Here is a 21,183-nt window from a genome sequence, read left to right on the forward strand (position 1 = left end):
GCTGGGAGCTGTTTGTTGTGTTTAATGGTAAATGCTTTGTTTTTTACTCCACCCTCTCACTTTCTCTCCCTCTACCTCTCTCTCCCTCTCCTATACTCTTGGAATTACATTATTACTCTTGCTGAAATTACAGAGAAACACAGAGAGAAGCAGTTTCTCTGCAGTGCATTACAACCAGAGACAAATCTGCAGCTGAAACCCGTAATCCTGCATGGAAGAGATTTTAGCGAGCGGTTTGAGCTCGTAGACCTTCCAAAATTGAGCACATGTGGGGTGAATTGGTGCAATGTAGGATGAAATGGTTGTGTGTGTGTGTGTGTGTGTGTGTGTGTTCTTGTACTTCCTACATAGTGAGGACCGGAACACGTTTTTAACCAACAGAGTGAGGACATTTTTGCAAAGTGAGACATTTCGGCCGGTCCTCACTTCTTTAAAGGCTTTTTTGAGGTTTAAGACTTTATTTTAGGGTTCGAGTTACAAAAAATGGATAATTATCTGACACTGTATTTTGTGGTTAGAAAACTAACTAAAATTATGGTAAAAATGTCCTTCGTTTTCATCTTTGTCAACTTTTTTCATACATAATGAAGATGGATGAGACAAAGGAAATAAAGGCAAAATTTACTGTGACCTCTTTTAATCTCCCACCCAACAAATACCCCATTACAGAAAACTACAACTAACACTAAAACTAGTAAAAACTAAACTAAAACTAAAGCATTCCAAAAACTAAATTGAAACTAACTGAATTTGAAAACAAAAATTCACAACGAAATTGAAACTCAAACTAATGAAAAATCCAAAACTATTATAACCTTGTTATAATGTGTGTGTGCGTGCGTGTGTGTGTGTGAGAGAGAGAGAGAAAGAGAGAGAGAGAAAATGGGTAAGAGCATCACCATCCACTTCCCCCAGAGATTTTAATTTTTATCATCTTATTTCACATCCCTCATGAGCCACATTTACACACAGCGACTATGGCCATATTAATCTCTAAAGTCCAGCAGTGTCCAAGCCACATATATGAGTAAAATACACTTTCATTATATACTGTCCAACACAGACAGTTATTCCTTCCAGCCACATATCATCAGATTTTTGAGAATTTCATCTTAAGATGCAGTGAGGCTGCTGCAAGGAGATTACATGCACTGTGCAATGCACATCAGTTCACATGTGCACTGATAGGGGGCAGTGTGGTCATCTGTGTTGGTGTGCTACTTGTGAGCTGTGCTGCGGAGCTTTCCTCCTTGTAATTACTTCTAAAATTAGGAACCATTCTTATGAGTAGCGGTGCTTTTTGTGTGCATATGCAGCTTATGGGAGCACGCATTGACTGCACTTAAATTTGTCCAATTAGGAAGTCTTATCTCAGGTGAACAATGGATGCTTTTAACATGCACATTTAACACCCTGAATCTGTGTGTGTATGTGTGTTTTTATTTATGTATCTGCAAGCATTTCTCTTACACAACTGTAGGATAATACAGTATGGTAATCTGCATGTGTGTGTGTGAGTATATGGCACATTGATTACAAAAGAAAGGCTTACAATGGAGTGGAGTGAAAGTAGGCCCCTGCAAAGCTCTGGGATTTAGCTGCCAATCCTGCAACAGCAAACAAAGGTCTCGTAAGCATCAGAAGACAAAGTATACGTTGGCACTCTGCACACACAGGAACATGCTCGCCCCCTCTCTGTCCTGCAGGGTTACATACATTATTTAAGGGTCTGAGGAGCAGTCTCAGTGGGGCGTTATGGCTGAGAGCTAGGACAGAAAGCCAGTGAAGACGTGGCTTTACTTTTTGCAAGTGTTGCTAAGCTGAGTTGCCAAAGGAGTCGGCGGAATAAAAGTGTGGAGGTTTGAGGTACGGATGGAAAGGTGAAATCCGACTGAGGCCGGTGACAGCAGCAGAGCAGTTCCCCACTAAGTTAACAAGCAGGTTTCACAACCCACACTTAATTTAAATTCTTGTGGCTTCCAGTAGATACACACGACGAGGGGGAAAATCTGTCAGTGGAGGAGTGATGCTTTCTCTCTTCAACGAAAATCAACGTGTTTCGTCAATTCTCTTGATTCAAGAGTCATTCTAGGGAGACTCTCAGACTAATTTGCCTCTTTCTGTGTTATTTGTAGGGAATATATGAATGTGCATCACTTCACTTGTTTTCAAGAAAATGGGATTTTTCAGATGGAATATGGATTTGAAGCACTTGTCAAGAAAGCATTTTCTGTTTGTAGTCATTTTCTCTCTCCTCTCTCTCCTCCCTCAGAAAAACACACTGAAGTATATTACCCACAGTTAAAACAAACACACACACACACACACCACTGCAGATTGTAGATTAGATGACCTCTAGAGGGTTTTTAGGCAAAGGACGCAACAAACAACTGTAGTTCTTATCTTGTGTTATATAACTAAACGTTTCAGACACTGAGAACAAAAAAAAAACCCTGAATTAAATTAAATTTACACTGTATTACTAATTAGGTTTGCAAACAAGATGTAAATATCTGCTTGGATTAGATTTTGTTGCTTTTTCTCAGGAAGTTTGACATCCTAATTCTGCACAAATCTCATGCACCTTACTGTACATGTTGGCACCACTGCCACATAGCTTTTCCATGCAGATGAGGCATTCCAGGGTACAGCAGTTTGCTTTTTCTATTCACAAAAAGCTTTATGTTAAGTAGCTTTCACTCACTTCTCTTTCATTATAGTCTGACTTCTCTTGGCTGGCGAAGGTTTGGTCATGCTGGACTAAGTTTACAGATTAGATGTAACAGGTTTTTTTTTCTCTTCCTTTTTCTTTTTTTAGCTCCATTTACAATGACAAGTCATGTGACTGGTTGCTTTGACAGATGCTTTGCAACTGGCAAATTGTCAGCCAATTGTCATATCTCTAATTTTAGCTACATATTTAAAACATGGTTTACAGTGTTCATTGCTAATTTCTTCAGGCTTGATATGTCTGAAAATGCAATATTGAGTAAAAAAATAGCCAATCTATATTCATTTCTTTTATACAGTGAAATACTGGAATTTAACATTCCTGTATGTGTTTGTGTTGACTTAGTGTCTTGGATGTGTGTAAGTTTTGATATAATTTAAACAGGTGAGTTTAAAAAAAAAAAAAAATCCTGTTACAGTATATGTATCATGAACAGAGAATAGCTACAGAAACCAAAAACATTTTTTGTACCAGGCTGCAAACATTCATTTCTGCTGCAAAGTTGGACATTTTAACATGGGGGTCTAGAGGGATTGACTCACTTTTGGTGCCAGCCCCAAGTGGCTATTCAAGGAACTGCAGGTTTTACCACCTCTGCATCGACTTAAATTTTAAATCCTGGAGATTGCTGCTTGGTTGTAATTGCTGAAATGCAGTTGCAATTCTTCTTCTGGTAATTTTGTCCCTTATCAGTTTCAGGTGCATTAACAGCTATTTTTGGACTGTAGGAGGCCCAACCCTAATGTACATAAAGCCCTGGTTTGTTTTCTAAGTGTAAAAGAAAGTATTTTACATCTTATCTGGATTTTGTCCAGATAAGAGACACTTGAAAGGACAGATATAAATGGGGTCTAAGACTCTCTGCTTCTCTATGGGAAGCTTTCAATCCTGATTGAAAGTTGATGTTTCCTGTCTCATGCAAACTCAACACATTTAAGTACATTGACAAATTTCGTAGATAGGGATGGGGACTAAGAAAGAAAGAGAGCTAGACTAGAGGGAAACTAAAGACTAGAGAAAATAAAGGAGATACAGACACAAGGAGGAGGTGAAATTAAGAAAAGTGTAGTGCAGCGTGGCCGAGCGTACGCCTGCAGCCCGGTGGGCAAAAACAGAACAAAACAGAATAGTTTAATCTCCACACCTTTATTCTCGTCTCCTTTCCCCATCCTTCCCCTCTGGCTCTTTCCATTTTTCTTCCCCTCATCTCTCTCCTGCAGGGTCAGAGTTCAGCTCGGAGATAAGGGAATTGAAACAGGATCCTCTCTGCCTCTCTGTCAGACTATCTGACTATACACTGCAGTGATCAGTCCCCTCTATCTGTCCCCCAGCACAGGTCTCTGTGATGAGCTCGAGCAAGAGTCATGTCTCTGGGCGCTTTGTGTGTGTGTGTGTGTGTGTGTGTGTGTGTAGAGCGATTTTCTGCGTCTGAATTGGTGGAACCTCTGTTGCCCAGCTGTAATACGATCTGAGATTCCCATTGGAGACATGCACGCACACACACACACACACACACACACACACACACACACATACATTCTTGTACTTCTATCTTTGTGAGGACCCTCATTGGAACAGTGAATTCCCTACCAAAGTTAAAATAGTTTTGGATTTTTCATTAGTTTTAGTTTTAATTTCGTTGTGAATTTTTGTTTTCAAATTCAGTACGTTTTTATTTAGTTTTTAGTTTTTGAAATGCTTTAGTTTTAGTTTAGTTTTTGTTAGTTGTAGTTTTTTGTAATGGGGTATTTGTTGGGTGGGAGATTAAAAGAGGTCACAGTAAATTTTGCCTTTATGTCCTTTGTCTGATCCATCTTCATTATGTATGAAAAAAGTTGACAAAGATGAACACCAAAGACATTTTCACTATAATTTTAGTTAGTTTTGTAACTTCACAATACAGTTTCAGTTAATTATCATTATCATGTAACCTTTAACCCTTAAAACAAAGTCTGAAATCTCAAAAAAGCCTTTAAAGAAGTGAGGACCGGCCGAAATGTCCTCAATTTGCAAAAATGTCCTTACTCTGTTGGTTAAAAACGTGTTCCGGTCCTCACTATGTAGGAAGTACAAGAACACACACACACACACACACACACACACACACACATTCTTGTACTTCTATCTTTTTGAGGGCCCTCATTGTAATAGTAAATTCCCTTGCAAGGTTATAATAGTTTTGGATTTTTCATTCATTTTAATTTCGTTGTGAATTTTTGTTAGTTAGTTTTAGAGTGAGTTTGCTAGAGTGAGTTTGCTAGTTTTAGTTTAATATTTATTTTTTCGTTTTAGTTTAGTTTTTATTAGTTGTAGTTTTTTGTTAATTATCATTATCATGTAACCTTTAAAACAAAGTCTGAAATAAAAAAAAAAAAGCCTTTAAAGAAGTGAGGACCGGCCGAAATGTCCTCACTTCGCAAAAATGTCCTCACTCTGTTGGTTAAAAACGTGTTCCGGTCCTCACTATGTAGGAAGTACAAGAACACACACACACACACACACACACACACACACACACACACCCCTTCCTAGTACTCCAACCTCCAGCTCCAGGGTAACACTTTTACTCACTCACTCTTACGTCTGTTCTGACTACAAACATGCTTCAGTCCAGATGAATGAATGGACGACGTGCACATGGGCTCAGGACCAGGCAGCCCAAGAATCTGTCATCTGGAGCAGCTTTTTTGGCTAATGAATGTCACTGTCTATCACTGCACTGTTTACAGTTGAGTAATGAATGCTACTGTCGTTTGGAGTCAAAGGACATCTGCAGAGAAGACTCTCCTAATGTCATCTTGGCATGTCAACCAATTATAATGCTTTCTAGTTCAGACAGTGCGGCTGCTACTGTGGCGACGGCGGAAAACAAAAATATCTCTAAAAGAGAGAGCGTGAAAAGCTAACTGACTGTTCCAGCTGGGATACTCTCGCTGCCATGAAAGTTTTTCAAAGAGGCGGCTGCTCGCCTGTGAACGCTGACGCAGCATCAGCTTACACTCATGATGAGTGTGTTGCAGTGAAACCGCGACTAATGGTCTATCAGCGCTGGAGTGCGGCGTGTTTCTGCCTATGCGTTGTCAGTTTAATTTAATACTTTGTGTCCTGTGAATCATGAGTTTTTAACAGAAGTTGCAGGTTAAGTGCTTTGCTGCGTCGTGAGAGAGAACAAGATGATGAGTTCTTTCAAAAAAACAAAAAAAAAACAAACACAAAGCAGTCATCTGCTATGAAAGAGTGTTTAGTGAAAAGATATGCATCAATAGACAGATTGATCCATAGGCAGAGGAAGATCGATGGGTCATGCTAGATGCCGTGATGCACAGATACTGAGAGAAAATGAGAAGATGAGTCACAGAGATTTCTGCCTGTAAGCAAAGGATTATGGGAGAGGGAGGGAGTGTAGCTAAATTGCGAAATAAAGAGGAAGAAAAAAGAGCAGGAGAAGTGGTACAGGGGAGGAGAAACAGTGGCAGAGAGACAAGAAAAAGACAGAATATGCAAGCGGGAGTGATCAACGGGACGTGAAAGAGAGGCAGAGAAATCAGAGGACATGAAACAGAGAGCTGGGAAGAGAAGAGGAGGCATGACTGTGATTTTTTCTGATGAAAACATTTCACAGTCAAACACGAAAAGGACAATATAATTACAACTACTGCATTTTCTCTGCAAAAATTCCTCTTTTTTGCTTCCCTCTTCCCCTATCATCTCTTCTTTTATTCCCTCTTCTTATTTCGAGTCCTCTTCTTCTTCTCCTTTTATAATGCATTACCCAGAGGTTTATTTATTTATTTTTTACAACACGTCGTCCTTGTAATTACATCACTTCCGGCATTTACGTACATTTTTATAAAACGTTTTTAACTTTCTTTTATAGTGCCTTACAAGGCAATTTTTTTTGCCCTAACCTGAGAGAATTAGTTTTGTAGCTTAAGATCAACAAAACTGCAGCCTGCGAACCGAACGTGCATGTATAATGTTTGTATAATGAGGAATATAACCCTAACTTTCCTAAAGTTTCCCTGATAAACACACAGCTGACTCTCAATTCCTTCACAAGTAATTTAGTTCAAGCACATGCTGTATGTTGTGATCTTGCTAATAGTCCGGCAGCTTAGGACCAGATTTAAGAAGAAAGGGGACACGTCAGACAAAAGCACCACATTTTTTCCACGTGCTCTCCATCACCATAAGTTTCAATTTTTGGTAGGAGCCACTTCATCAAGATTGCAAATCGGAGATGGCAGCCATATAAAGTCTATGAGAACCAACATGTCTTCCAAGCCACTTCGAAGGTCAATTTTAGTGTCAAAATCTACATTTACTGGGTCAAAGAATCATTTAAAGCTATTGAGAACAGCACAAGGTGATTTTTTGATCATTTGATCTTTTATTATTTATTACATTTGCAACTACAAAGATCTTTGCAATTCCAGTGTACCTTCTTGCCTGAGCACCTTGCACCACAGCCACGTGCACATTTTGTTCATTTTATCAATTTTTCAAAATACATGCACTTCATATGACCTATTTTAATAATCATCTAGTGATATTCTCAATAGCTTTAAATGATTCTTTGACCCAGTAAATGTATATTTTGACACCAAGATTGACCTTCGAAGTGGTTTGGAAGATATATTGGTTCTCATAGATTTTATATGGCTGCCATCTCCGATCTGCAATCTTGATGAAGTGGCTCCTACCAAAAATTGAAACTTATGGTGACAGAGACCATGTGGAAAAAAACTGGTGCTTTTGTCAGGCGTGTCCCCTTTATTTAGCTAAGCCACCTGACTATAATCTGTGAAAGCATTTATCACGTTACACTTAGGAGGAGGAACAGTGGCAGAGAGACAAGAAAAAGACAGAATATGCAAGCGGGAGTGATCAACGGGACGTGAAAGAGAGGCAGAGAAATCAGAGGACATGAAACAGAGAGCTGGGAAGAGAAGAGGAGGCATCACTGTGATTTTTTCTGATGAAAACATTTCACAGTCAAACACGAAAAGGACAATATAATTACAACTACTGCATTTTCTCTGCAAAAATTCCTCTTTTTTGCTTCCCTCTTCCCCTATCATCTCTTCTTTTATTCCCTCTTCTTATTTCTAGTCCTCTTCTTCCCACTGTACCTCGCCTCCGGCGTCCAGCGGGCCGCGACTATAAACTACAGAGAACAAGCCCAGACGGGAGAACAGGATCTGGGGGCCTTAAAATTGCAAATGATTTTTCTTCTCACCAAACTAGTTGTTGGACGTCCTCCATTATGTTTGTGTTGTGAATGGAGCTGGCTGAATTATTCATGCTGTCGCTAATGGCTTAAATGAGATATTCAGAGTAAATTCAAGTTTGATTTCCTGGGGAGTGCCCTAGGCATTGTGACAAAAGAAAAAAATAAATGTGTAAGACATCTCTTTGCAATGCAAAAAAAAGCAACAAAAAACAAAAAATGCCTCAATGCAGGAAATGCAAGCAAACATACATACAAAACTATACTATATACTTTTTCTATAAGTCAGCACCATTTGACATTTTATATACAGTACAGGCCAAAAGTTTGAACACACCTTCTCATTCAATGCCTTTTTCTTTATTTTCATGACTATTTACATTGTAGATTCTCACTAAAGGCATCAAAACTATGAATGAACACATATGGAATTATGTACTTAACAAAAAAAGTGTGAAATAACTGAAAACATGTCTTGTATTTTAGATTCCTCAAAGTAACCACCCTTTGCTTACTAGAATATAAGACATGTTTTCAGTTATTTCACACTTTTTTGTTAAGTACATAATTCCACATGTGTTCATTAATAGTTTTGATGAATCTACAATGTAAATAGTCATGAAAATAAAGGAAACGCACTGAATGAGAAGGTGTGCCCAAACTTTTGGCCTGTACTGTATATATACACTACCGGTCAAAAGTTTTAGAACACCCCAATTTTTCCAGTATTTTATTGAAATTCAAGCAGTTCAAGTCAAATGAACAGCTTGAAAGGGTACAAAGGTAAGTGGTGAACTGCCAGAGGTAAATAAAAAAAGGTAAGCTTAACCAAAACTGGAAAATAATGTACATTTCAGAATTATACAAGTAGGCCTTTTTCAGGGAACAAGAAATGGGTTAACAACTTAACTCTATGGAGTCTTGGGCTATTTTGTCCATTTTTGAATTCTTTTCATGTCTTTGTAAGTCATTTTGTGTCTTTTTTTCGTCATTTTGTGTCTTTTTTTGGTAATTTTGTGTCTTTTTTTAGTCACTTTGTGTCTTTTTTTAGTCATTTTGTGTCTTTTGGTGTCTTTTTTGGTCATTTTGTGTCTTTTTTTGTCCTATAGTCAACATAAAATGTGTTTTTGAATCTTTTTTTTACTTTCAAAACACTATCATGCTCAATAAAGAATTTTAAATGTTGCAAATGTGCATTCATTTCAGAGTACACTGAGACATTAAACTGCATCATTTTCACTTAAATTCTGGAAAAGTTGGTGTGTTCTAAAACTTTTGACCAGGAGTGTACATTGAGTGATTTCTCACCAAATATAAACTCAAAGCAACATATTACTTCAGTATTATTATTGAATGTTTGAACAAGAATGCCAGCTAATCAAACATCACCTTTTTTATTCATCCTGTGTTTAGTTTGATGCTACTTACAGAGTAGGGAGAGCAGGAGTGTCGCCAGCAGCACGAGAAGGCCGGCGCGGTGGGAGTGGGCGGAGCTGCAGTGCATCTTGTTCTTCTTACAGACGCACACTTGAACTTTGACCTCTGTGTTGTTGGATAAGGGGGGCACCCCTGAGTCAGTGATGAGCAGCGGGAGCTGGTAGTTGGCTTTCTTCAGACTGTGCAAAAGCATGATTTGGGAGTGTGTGGCTGTGGGGGACACAGAAGAATATGGAGGTTAAATAAATAGTCCGGCAGCTTAGGACCAGATTTAAGAAGAAAGGGGACACGTCGGACAAAAGCACCACATTTTTTCCACGTGCTCTCCATCACCATAAGTTTCAATTTTTGGTAGGAGCCACTTCATCAAGATTGCAAATCGGAGATGGCACCCATATAAAGTCTATGAGAACCAACATGTCTTCCAAGCCACTTCGAAGGTCAATTTTAGTGTCAAAATCTACATTTACTGGGTCAAAGAATCATTTAAAGCTATTGAGAACATCACAAGGTGATTTTTTGATCATTTGATCTTTTATTATTTATTACATTTACAACTACCAAGATCTTTGCAATTCCAGTGTACCTTCTTGCCTGAGCACCTTGCACCACAGCCACTTGCACATTTTGTTCATTTTATCAATTTTTCAAAATACATGCACTTTATATATATATACAGTATATATATATATATATATATATATATATCATCTAGTGATATTCTCAATAGCTTTAAATGATTCTTTGACCCAGTAAATGTATATTTTGACACCAAGATTGACCTTCGAAGTGGTTTGGAAGATATATTGGTTCTCATAGATTTTATATGGCTGCCATCTCCGATCTGCAATCTTGATGAAGTGGCTCCTACCAAAAATTTAAAGAGAGCATGTGGAAAAAATGTGGTGCTTTTGTCCGGCGTGTCCCCTTTATTTAGCTAAGCCACCTGACTAAAAGTAGATGAACAATAATTACCCATCCTGTGTGTATTGTCCTTCTATTCTGCATTAACAGATGCCAATTTTTGCGTATAGAACTGAATTTGTGTCTCATATCACAAAACTTATTTGCCTCAAGTAATTGTCTGCCAAGCCATTCCTGACAACTGAAGCAGCACAAATTGGCACCACTTATGTTGCGTAAGATTGTTACATTTTGTTGCATCACACTTTAAAATTCCTTAAGAGACACAAGAGAAAATGCTGGAGCCACTTCACTTCATGCTGAAATGTGCCACAATATGCAAAGCTGCACATTTCACTGTCTGCAGCGGCTGTTAACTCCAGGTAAGGTGACTTTTACTTTTGTACTTCACTGGCAAATTTGCATTGTCCGACTGTGTGCTCAAAACAATGTCACAAGGCTGCAGTAAACATTTCATAAATACACTCTGGCTCAGCAGTAGGCCGTGCTGAATGTCACTTTCCCCCCCGACTGGTCTCCCCTCAGAAACGACCCCATAGATCGTTTGTACAGGCGGCAAAATACGACCCATATTTACAGTTTAGGACAACAGGGTTCCTGTCCCATGTGTCACAGTAGTAAACAATGTGATTTAAACAAGACTGTACTCCTGTGCCTCACATTTTTTTGTGTCACGTTTTTACACAGAGTGTCATTTCCTCATAACAACTTCACTTACGTACATTTATTGGTAAGACTTTACAATAACCATCATTTATAGATGGTAAATAGACCATTTATCAATGGTAAACATCATTTATAAACCGTATATAGACCATTTAGAATGATGAATAGAAAATGTAATAATGTTGAACTATAATTTATAAATGCCAAATAGATTACTTTACCATAAACATGGTATCACTTTACAATAACCATCATTTATAGATGGTAAATAGACAATTTATAAATGGTAAACAGATAGTTTATTAAAGTTTAATCATCATTTATAAACCGTATATAGGCCATTTAGAATGGTTAATAGAAAATGTATTAATGTTGAATTATAATTTATAAATGCCAAATAGATGGTATATTAATGTAAGCTGATAGTTACTTTACCATTAACAAACAATTACATACTAATTTTTAGTTTATTCATAGTTTTGCACTCATAACATTTTTTCACACCAATGTTAAGTATGTAAATTAGTTCAAAATGATTCATATACCTTTAAGAAATTGTTTGAAAACATTTAAAGATTAAATATGTATATAGCACTTTGTAAATGGTTAATAATTGGTGTATAAACCATCTATAAACATCACTTAGATGGTTATTGTAAAGTGTTACCACAAACATAATTATTAGTTCATTAATAGCTTTACACACATTATAACATTTTTAACACCATATTAAGTATGTAAATGATTTCAAAATTATTCTCATACCTTTAAGAAATTGCTTGAAACCATTTAAAGATTAAATATGTATAGAATTTTGTAAATGGTTAATAATAATTGGTTTATAAACCATCTATAAACATCACTTAGATGGTTATTGTAAAGTGTTACCCATTTATTTACTTTTTAAACTGTATTTTATAATGCCTTACCAAGAGGTTTATTTATTTATTTATTTATTTATTTTTTACAACACGTCGTCCTTGTAATTACATCACTTCCGGCATTTACGTACATTTTATAAAACATTTTTAACTTTCTTTTATAGTGCCTTACAAGGCAATTTTTTTTGCCCTAACCTGAGAGAATTAGTTTTGTAGCTTAAGTTCAACGAAACTGCAGCCTGCGAACCGAACGTGCATGTATAATGTTTGTATAATGAGGTATATAACCATAACTTTCCTAAAGTTTCCCTGATAAACACACAGCTGACTCTCAATTCCTTCACAAGTAATTTAGTTCAAGCACATGCTGCATGTTGTGATCTTGCTAATCTGTGAAAGCATTTATCACGTTACACTTCAGCCAAATTCACATTCAAAGTGATAACACAGTTTGGGTGACAAACTATTGGGGAACAAAATCAATGTGGTGTATAAGCATGGTGCTGCCAGGAAAGCTGCAGTGTTTGTATTAAACAAATATGTGTTAATTAGAAATATATATATATACATTTTTTTTTTAAAACCTTGGGACAGAGCCAGGTAGCTATTCTTCCAGTCTATTTCAGGTCTTATGCTATACCCTAAACTATAGTTTTGACTAAAAGGAAAGCCCAAAACCTGAAAATATTATTAATTAGTACTAATTTAATAGAAAAACATATTCTCATCCACCACACCGAAATGGCTATAAAATGTTCAAATTTGTGGACATGGAAAAATTTACTGTTACAATCAGAGATCACATAAAAATATGGAACAAGAACCCCAAAGATAGACTCCATAAATCAACATATTATATGAATCTAGCCTAAATTTAGAACTTGAACTATTAGGTTCATATTTTGTCTGAAAATATAAATGAATAGCATGGTGTCCATAAACCAATTAATTAATAATCACAGCGAGAAGGATTAAAACAAGTTTTTGCATGAAAAAAAAAAAAAAACTTTGGTAACGCTTTATATTAAGGTCCTTGTAATAACCATTAATTAACAAGTAATAAGGCCCTTGTAAGTCCTTACAAGATGCTAATCTTATTTTGTTTGCTTATTGATATATTTAAATATCAATAAGCAAACAAAATAAGATTAATAAATAAAGCGTTAGCAAAACTTTTTATAGAGGTATAGCCTGCCGAGGTAAAACCAACAGCTCTCCTACCTGTAGTTACACACACACACACACACTTACTTGTTAATTAATGGTAATTAAGGACCTTATTATAAAGCGTTACCAAAACTTTTTATAGAGGTATAGCCTGCCGAGGTAAAACCACCAGCTCTCCTACCTGTAGTTACACACACACACACACACACACACACACACACACACACTACACACTTACTTGTTAATTAATGGTTATTAAGGACCTTATGATAAAGCATTTCCAAAACTTTTATAGAGGTATAGCCTGCAGAGGTGAAACCACCAGCTCTCCTACCTGTAGTTACACACACACACACACACACACACACACACACACACACACACACACACACTTACTTGTTAATTAATGGTTATTGCAAGGACCTTATTATAAAGCGTTACCAAAACTTTTTATATGTATAGCCTGCCGAGGTAAAACCACCAGCTCTTCTACCTGTAGTTACACACACACACACACACACACACACACACACACACAGACAGAGCCGAGACGAGCCCAGTGCCAGTCCATTTCAGTGGAGCGGGCTCTTTCTCTGCTGGCCCTATCTGTCTCTTCCAGCGGTGGTGATTGAGGAGTGTCTGTACCTCCCTCTCCCGCTGTCACTCACAGCTAATACCTCTGGGCAGGTTTTAGCTCTGCTCTGTCACTCAAACACACACAGACAGCACTGCCAGTCATGCAACCCTGAATCAATGTCTTGGTTGTCTGTCTCTCCTCCTCCTCCCTTCCATACCTTGTTTTATTATTTCACTCGTCATTCTCATGTGATCCGTACTAGTTAGGACAAATCTGTATTCAGCATGGACTCATATTAACACTGTGTGACAGATTAAAAAAGTGGACTCGTAGGTGGTATGACCCTGGAATATTCATGCTAAGAAAGTGACTGTTGTTACCTTTTTTTTTCTCAGCCTTCACATACCTTCTTTTTCTTTGTTTATTTTTATTCCTATATTTCCCAGGGTGCTTTGCTGCAACCCTGTGACAATGGGCTCAATGAGCTCTTGGTGAAAAGAAAAACAGTGAGGGTGTAATAAGAAGGAAAATGTGACTTACAAACATTAAATAAACGTTTTTATGTGTTATTGTCTAACTTTAACACATTGCTGAAGTTATTTGTCTCTTCTAACAGAGATATATGTTAACAAATTTACAGTTACAGTTTGTGAAGGTTGTTTTTTGTGAACACATGTATAAAATATGTCTTGATATTTCTTGATTGTTAATTGATTTTGGTAACACTTTACAATAACCATCATTTATAAATGGTAAACAGATAGTTTTTTTAATGTTTAATCATCATTTATAAACCGTTTATAGGCCATTTAGAATAGTAAATAGATCATTTATTAATGTTTAACTCACTAAATAATTTATAAATGACAAATAGATGGTATATTAATGTAAGTTTATAGTTACTTTACCAATAACAAACAATTAAATTATAATGAATAGTTTATTAATAGTGTTAGTTAACATTTTAACACCATATTAAGTATGTTAATGATTTTGAAATGATTCGTATACCTTTAAGACATTGGTTTAAAACATTTAACGATTAAATATGTATAGCACTTTGTAAATGGTTAATAATTGGTCTATAAACCATCTATAAACATCACTTAGTTGGTTATTGTAAAGTGTTACTGTGGTGTTTATAGATGGTTTATAGACCATTTACCAACCATTTTACAAAGTGTGGTACAAATTTAATCTTTAAATATTTTCAACAATTTCTTAAAGGTATAGGAATCATTTCAAAATCATTATCATACTTAATATGGTGTTAAAAAATGTTAAAATGAGTGCAACTAAACTATTAATGAACTATTAATTATAATGGAATTGTTTGTTAATGGTAAATAAACTATAAATTTACATTAATATACCATCTATTTGTCATTTATAAATGATGTAGTTAGTTAAACATTAACTAAATATGTATTTCCCATTCTAAATGGCCTATATACGGTTTATAAATGGTGATTAAACATTAATACTCTGTTAACCATTTATAAATGAGGGTTATTGTAAAGTGTTACATTGATTTTTGATAACTGAAACATTTCCTGTTATTAAAGCTGGAGTCGACAGTTGATTTTAGGCATCACAGGGCAAAAAAACTCCATAATAACCTTTCAGCATATTGTAGTTAAAAAAACTAGACTTCTGTACACCCTCTTGGCTCTGTTTTTTTAGACTTTGACCAATCATTGTATCACTGCAGTAAAAGTTGCTATTCTACCATGGGCAAGAACTGCCTACACTGCAAAGCAACAAAAAATATGGATGCAGACTGCTCAAAGCAAAAGTTTAAAAGAGAAGACGACAATAAAAGTATAACCCTCACTCCAAAAACGCTGTGAAAAACAGAATGCATTGCAAACTTGCAACTCCCTTGCAACCATTCAATTAAACACAGTATAGACACAAGAAATGTATTGCTCAAATTGGGATTTTTTTTTTTTTTGTAAATAGAAACACTCATTCTGAATTTAATGCATTCTAATTAGGGCCTCGGGTCTTGTGTATCGGTGTCTTAATCCACGTTTCAATAGGTCATATAGTTTTTTATCAATCCCTGTTCAATGACCATGATCATTTTTGGAGAAATTCTGAGATTATAATGGGTGTGTATTGCACGGAATGTTCGTGTCACAGTGTGTGACATCATCGCCAGAGTGTAGAGGGAGAGAAAAAATTGTCAAAAAATAAATTTAAAAACTGTGCTCCAGGCCGCAAATTCCACTCTACAGAAATAATTTATACATAGAAACGTAGGAAAATTTGTCTTCTCACTCACAATCCTCTGGTAAAGCTGTCAGAGTTATAGTTTGGGCGTAGGATGCACAGATTCACCACCAAAACCACCAACAGCCTCATTGGCTCCCATATTAAAAACGCAGGGAGATTTCGGAAAAAGGGAAGATGGAACAGTTTTTTTAGATCGCTCTAACAAAGCTATTTTTTCATTTTTCTTAAAAAAAAAAATCACATGTAGACGTTCAGGAAGAACTCGGGACGCTCAAAGTGAAGTCGGATCAATGATAGGTATTATGGTTTTGCCAAAAATGCTTTCTGTTCGAGGCCAGAAATTTCAGTCCACCTCTGGCTGCTGTCACTCTTTTATTAACAGGTGTCAGTTAATTCTGTTGATTGCTTTGATCTGATTGCCTTTGATCTTTGATGTGATTACAGTTACAGATACACACACACACACACACACACACACACACACACAAACACACAGTAACTTTATGTGATTTTAATTACACACACACACACACACACACACACACACACACACACACACCGGCAGTAGCCCCCAGAGGACATTTTCTAGTTGATTAATATTTCACACAGCATCCCAACTTTTCTTTTGGAATCAGGGTTGTAGTAAAACGTGTCAATATCAGCTAAACTGTTCAGTCTGGGCTAACTCTGTTTCTTTATTATGCAATCAAACAGAACAGGTTTGAGAACAACACTATCGACACTGCAATCAAAAAAAAAAATCTTTTGGTAAACTTTTGGATTTGCAGACAAAACTTTTTGATCCACAATAATACATTTTTAATCACAAATGTATTTGACTTGCAGTAAAACATCTTTTTATTGTAGTGTAGCTTTGCACCCCATTGTTATCATTTTTTTATTGCAGAGTGAAAGCTTTACTCTCAGACCTATTCTGTTTGATGATATATTAAAGATATAAAAGTAACTGCATAGTCCGGGGGAGGATTTCATTGTTCAGTGAACTGGATCTTAGAGAATTTCAAAAGAAAAACACTTTTGACAGTTTTTTTCATGAAACTGAGTTAAAAAGAAGAGTGGTGTAAGGTGAATATAATGTATTTCATTTAGATGCAATATACACATCATATGGGTGTCAACTTTCACTGCAATTCACTGATTTCACTCTACTGTAAGACCTCTCTGTGTGTATGTACAGGAACTGCTTACATTAGAAAATGTCAGATACATCTAGAAATAACTCAGATGGAAAATTTCTCCTCTCCACCCTGAGGCTTTGTATTTACCCACATGCTCTTAAACAGAAACAACATAAAGTGTTGCCCAGGCTGCTGAGTCCCTCCGGCAGGGCAATGGCAAGTAGCCAAGTGCTTATATTTACTATTTGTGCAAATGCCTGGATGTACTATATGTCAAGCATAGAGGAAACCTTACAGGTGTGATTATGTGCTGATTCTCAAGGACAATGGCAGTAATCCAACTTCATATACACACATAGAGACACCAAGCTATAGAGCCTGGAATCACAGTATGTCATGTTAACGGGCTTCACAGAAACAAAAGCCTTTTCCTTTTCCAAAAAACTGCCTACACAAGATTTAGGCCCCGTTTACATGGTGACGGTCTGAACAGAAGACGCAAAAGTGGCGTCGCGTCTTCACTTTTTATTCCTCGTTTAGACGAGCATTTTCGGGAGGAAATCTGCTGCATACGGTGACGCAAAAGTGTGTGAAATTCGATTGTATGCAGCCAGGCGGCATCACTTAAAGCCATAAGAGCATCTTTGGGCATGCAGAAGTTTCCACGCCACACATTTTCATCAGCTACTCCTTCCACAAAGTTCTCCACCATCACTAGATCTCCCAGGTCTCGTTCACAGCCGTCTGGCTCGCCTCCGACGAATTGCTGCATCCAAAATGTGATGGAGGTAATTCCAGATCCTTCTCTGTTCACTAATACTATCTGTACATATCCTGTACATTTGGTGGAAAGACTCCTGTAAGTTTATTAGAGCTGCCAGAGCAGCTTGAAGGTCCCATGCATGGAAATAATCCACATGTTTGTTTATTTTCCTGTACTGGAGCACGTATGTGACGTAAACACATACGTGACGTGAGCAGATCAGATCAGAGTTTTGTGTCTTGTCAGTGTAGACGACACGCTACGGAGGAGAGGATTCAACTTTTCCACTTTGGAGGGTGGTTTCAGATTTTTGCGTCTTTAAGCCCCAAAAACGCCGTCACCGTCTAAACGAAAGGCACTTCCGATAAAATATTTTGTCGTTTTTACCCGCGAGTGTCCTCGTGTAAACGGGGCCTTAAACTTCATTGTTACGGCTGAAACAGTTCAGTTCAACAGCATAGAAATCTCTTTTCAAAATAAAATACTCACAATTGACCCTGGTGACCTTCCATGTCTTATCTAGGCCCGGTTTTCCCAGTTCTATCTTAAAGGGTGCACCGTTCGGCGGGAGGTCATTGTCCCGCCCCCCAACTATGGCCACATTCATATCGTGGGCATCTTCACACACTCGTGCTACCGATGGGACCACGTAGGGCGCGTTGTCATTGTGGTCCTCCAGGTGAATAACCAATGAGCCGGTACCTGTGGCTGGAGGGCTGCCTGGAAACACACAGAAATACACACATATTAGGTTAGGGAAGAGATAAAAGTGTTGATTAATTCACTCTGTAAATTTTAGTACACTGCTGGAGGCCTGGGTGCTCATCACTGTGTGGAGAATGTGAACAGTAACGATCCGGGCAGATGTGAAAAGAGCAATAACGCAATGTGGCTGCAGTAAAACATGGTGCACTCATGATTATTCTAAAGTTAATTCTCCTTTAAATGTTTTTCATTCTGCAATGTCAGAACGTTTTCAGCTGAAATCCCAGAGCAAAGACCTGATGCTTTTTAAAAAAAACAAAATGCCAATAAGCCTAATAATAAGACCCATCCCACTCTTATCTACTCTGCTGACCTAATTCAGCCCAAACAAAACAAAAATGTGTCATTTTAATGCCAGAATGGCATGAATCACAGTGGCTCGTGTTTCGGAAGAGAGCGTTTTGACTTGGCACGCGGCCGGCTCCTGTGTTTCTATGAGATTACACCTTATTGAAGGATGCTGGGTAAAAAAGCAGCCTGGCTCTTCTCTATTAGTGCTCTCTGTTTCACTGTGATTAGAGGTTATTAAAAAATCTGCACGGCATCCACAACAGCTCAAGAGGTCAGTCAGCAATTAACACCTAAAGACAAGATCTGTAATTGGAAAATGGGTCTCCCCCACCTTTTCAAGGTAAAAAAAAAATGGTTGCAGACAATTTATGGCGGGGGGGGGGGGACTTGTGGTGAAAACACAAGTCAAGATTTATGTGCAATAAATGTCAAGTGACGGTGGAATGAAACCAAGTCTGGGCTTCTTTACGGTGCTGTTAGAGAAAGCTGCACAAACTCAGCAGGAAATATTCCTGCTGTGAAATGCTGATTAATATAAATAAATAACATTAAAAAAATCACGTTAAAATATGACACATGACTTACTTGGGGTAAAACTTTTTTAAATTTTATAACAGATTTGGTCAATGCCTCAATATCTACAAAACATAATTTAACTAGATAAGAATAAAATAAATCATTCTTATCTAGTACTACATTCATTTTACAGTGATTCCACATTTGGGAAACATTGGGTCCTTGATTTCAGAAAGAGATGGAGAAAATCATTTCTAGCCAATGGTTGCTGTTTTGGGCCAGCTAATCAAGCAAATTTAGCCAAAAGTCTTTATATTCCAGCAGACTAGTTATAAAATGAGTCTCCGAAAGCGGATTTTGAATATGTACTTGATGGCTATCAATGATATTGTGCTGAGAGTCTGATGTTAAAGCTGCTTGTTGGGACCGTTGGGACTCCTGTAAAGAAGCCTTTGGCCCCTGCTGTGGCCCCTGTGTCAAATTAATAACAAAATGATCAATTTAACGATTTAACGATGAACAATGGAACAATTCTAACCTTTTTTTTGTTCAAACAATATCTCATTGTACACAAAACGAACCCAGAATGTGTACATTGTATAATAGTTTAACTCTATGGAGTCTTATTGGGCTATTTTGTCCATTTTTGAATCCTTTTCATGTCTTTACATGTCTTTGTAAGTCATTTTGTGTCTTTTTTGTATCTTTTTTTGGTAATTTTTTGTCTGTTGTTGTGTCTTTTTTAGTTATTTTGTGTCTTTTTTTGTCATTTTGTGTCTTTTTTGTCATTGGTGTCATTTATGTCTTTTTTGTGTCTGTTTTAGTTATTTTTTGTCTTTTTTTGTCATTTTGTGTCTTTTTTGTCATTGGTGTCATTTATGTCTTTTTGTGTCTGTTTTAGTTATTTTGTGTCTTCTTTTTTTGGTAATTTTGTGTCTTTTTTGTCATTTTTATGTCTTCTGTGGGTATTTTTGGTTATTCTGTCTTCTCATTTTGTGTCTTTTTTGGTCATTTTGTGTCTTTTTTGTTATTTTGTGTCTTTTTTTGGTCATTTTGTGTCTTTTTTTGTCATTTTTATGTCTTCTGTGGGTTTTTTTTTTGTTATTCTGTCTTCTCATTTTGTGTCTTTTTTGCTCTGACCGTGTGATATTCAGACAGATGTTTTTACATTGGAGTTAATGGATGGCCTGGTGCACCTTACAGAGACAGTAAAGGCCTTCTCCTTCTGAACCTGGCGCCAATGGACAGTGGGAGTATAAAAAAAACTAAGATGGAGCCCAGAGGAGGAAACAGTCAGCTGTATTCCACAATAACTGCTGTTATACATTAAGAAACAAACAGGAGAGAACTTCAAACCAAAAACACTTTTGACAGTTTGCTCCTTTAAATTGAGTTGAAATGTAGACTAAAGTTATTCTAATGTATTTTATTTAGATGCCATATATACATAGAATGAGTGTGGAAAATGTACTGCAATGTACTTATAGTCCCTCCTCTGTGTATATACAGTAAATGCTTACCTTGAAATACAAAAAAATGCACACTGCAAAAAAAGAAAAGTTGGGTGAACTCAAAATTTCAAGGCAACAAACTTCAATAAAATTTTAAGTTGGACAATTAAACTAAATATTTTAAGTTTTGTCTTTGAGTTTGCTCAACTCTTTTTGTCAACTCAACTGTAAGTTGTACTAACTTACAATTTAACATTGTAATAACTTTTAATCCTTACTTCTGCTAACTTCTGCAATGTGCTGAATTGGCACGCTTGTAACACCGCTATGAAATGTCAGCTAATGTTGCGACCACAATTTTGAGTTAGCATTGATACGCTAATGGCTACTCTTGTAGCTGTAATAAG

At 36.8% G+C, this 21,183-nt stretch overlaps 1 protein-coding gene across 1 annotated transcript in view; it reads right to left on the bottom strand.

Annotated features, from left to right (window-relative positions):
* Window positions 1–21,183, bottom strand: part of cdh13 (cadherin 13, H-cadherin (heart)) — a 509,931-nt gene that overhangs the window by 10,970 nt on the left and 477,778 nt on the right. The window contains exons 13-14 of the mRNA XM_059334282.1: window positions 18,243–18,473; window positions 9,390–9,608 (exon numbers count right to left, since the gene is read on the bottom strand). Coding sequence (XP_059190265.1) covers window positions 9,390–9,608; window positions 18,243–18,473 — 450 coding nt within the window. The remainder of the gene's footprint in view (window positions 1–9,389; window positions 9,609–18,242; window positions 18,474–21,183) is intronic.

This window comes from Centropristis striata, chromosome 6 (genome assembly GCF_030273125.1).
Source record: "Centropristis striata isolate RG_2023a ecotype Rhode Island chromosome 6, C.striata_1.0, whole genome shotgun sequence".
NCBI lineage: Eukaryota > Metazoa > Chordata > Actinopteri > Perciformes > Serranidae > Centropristis > Centropristis striata.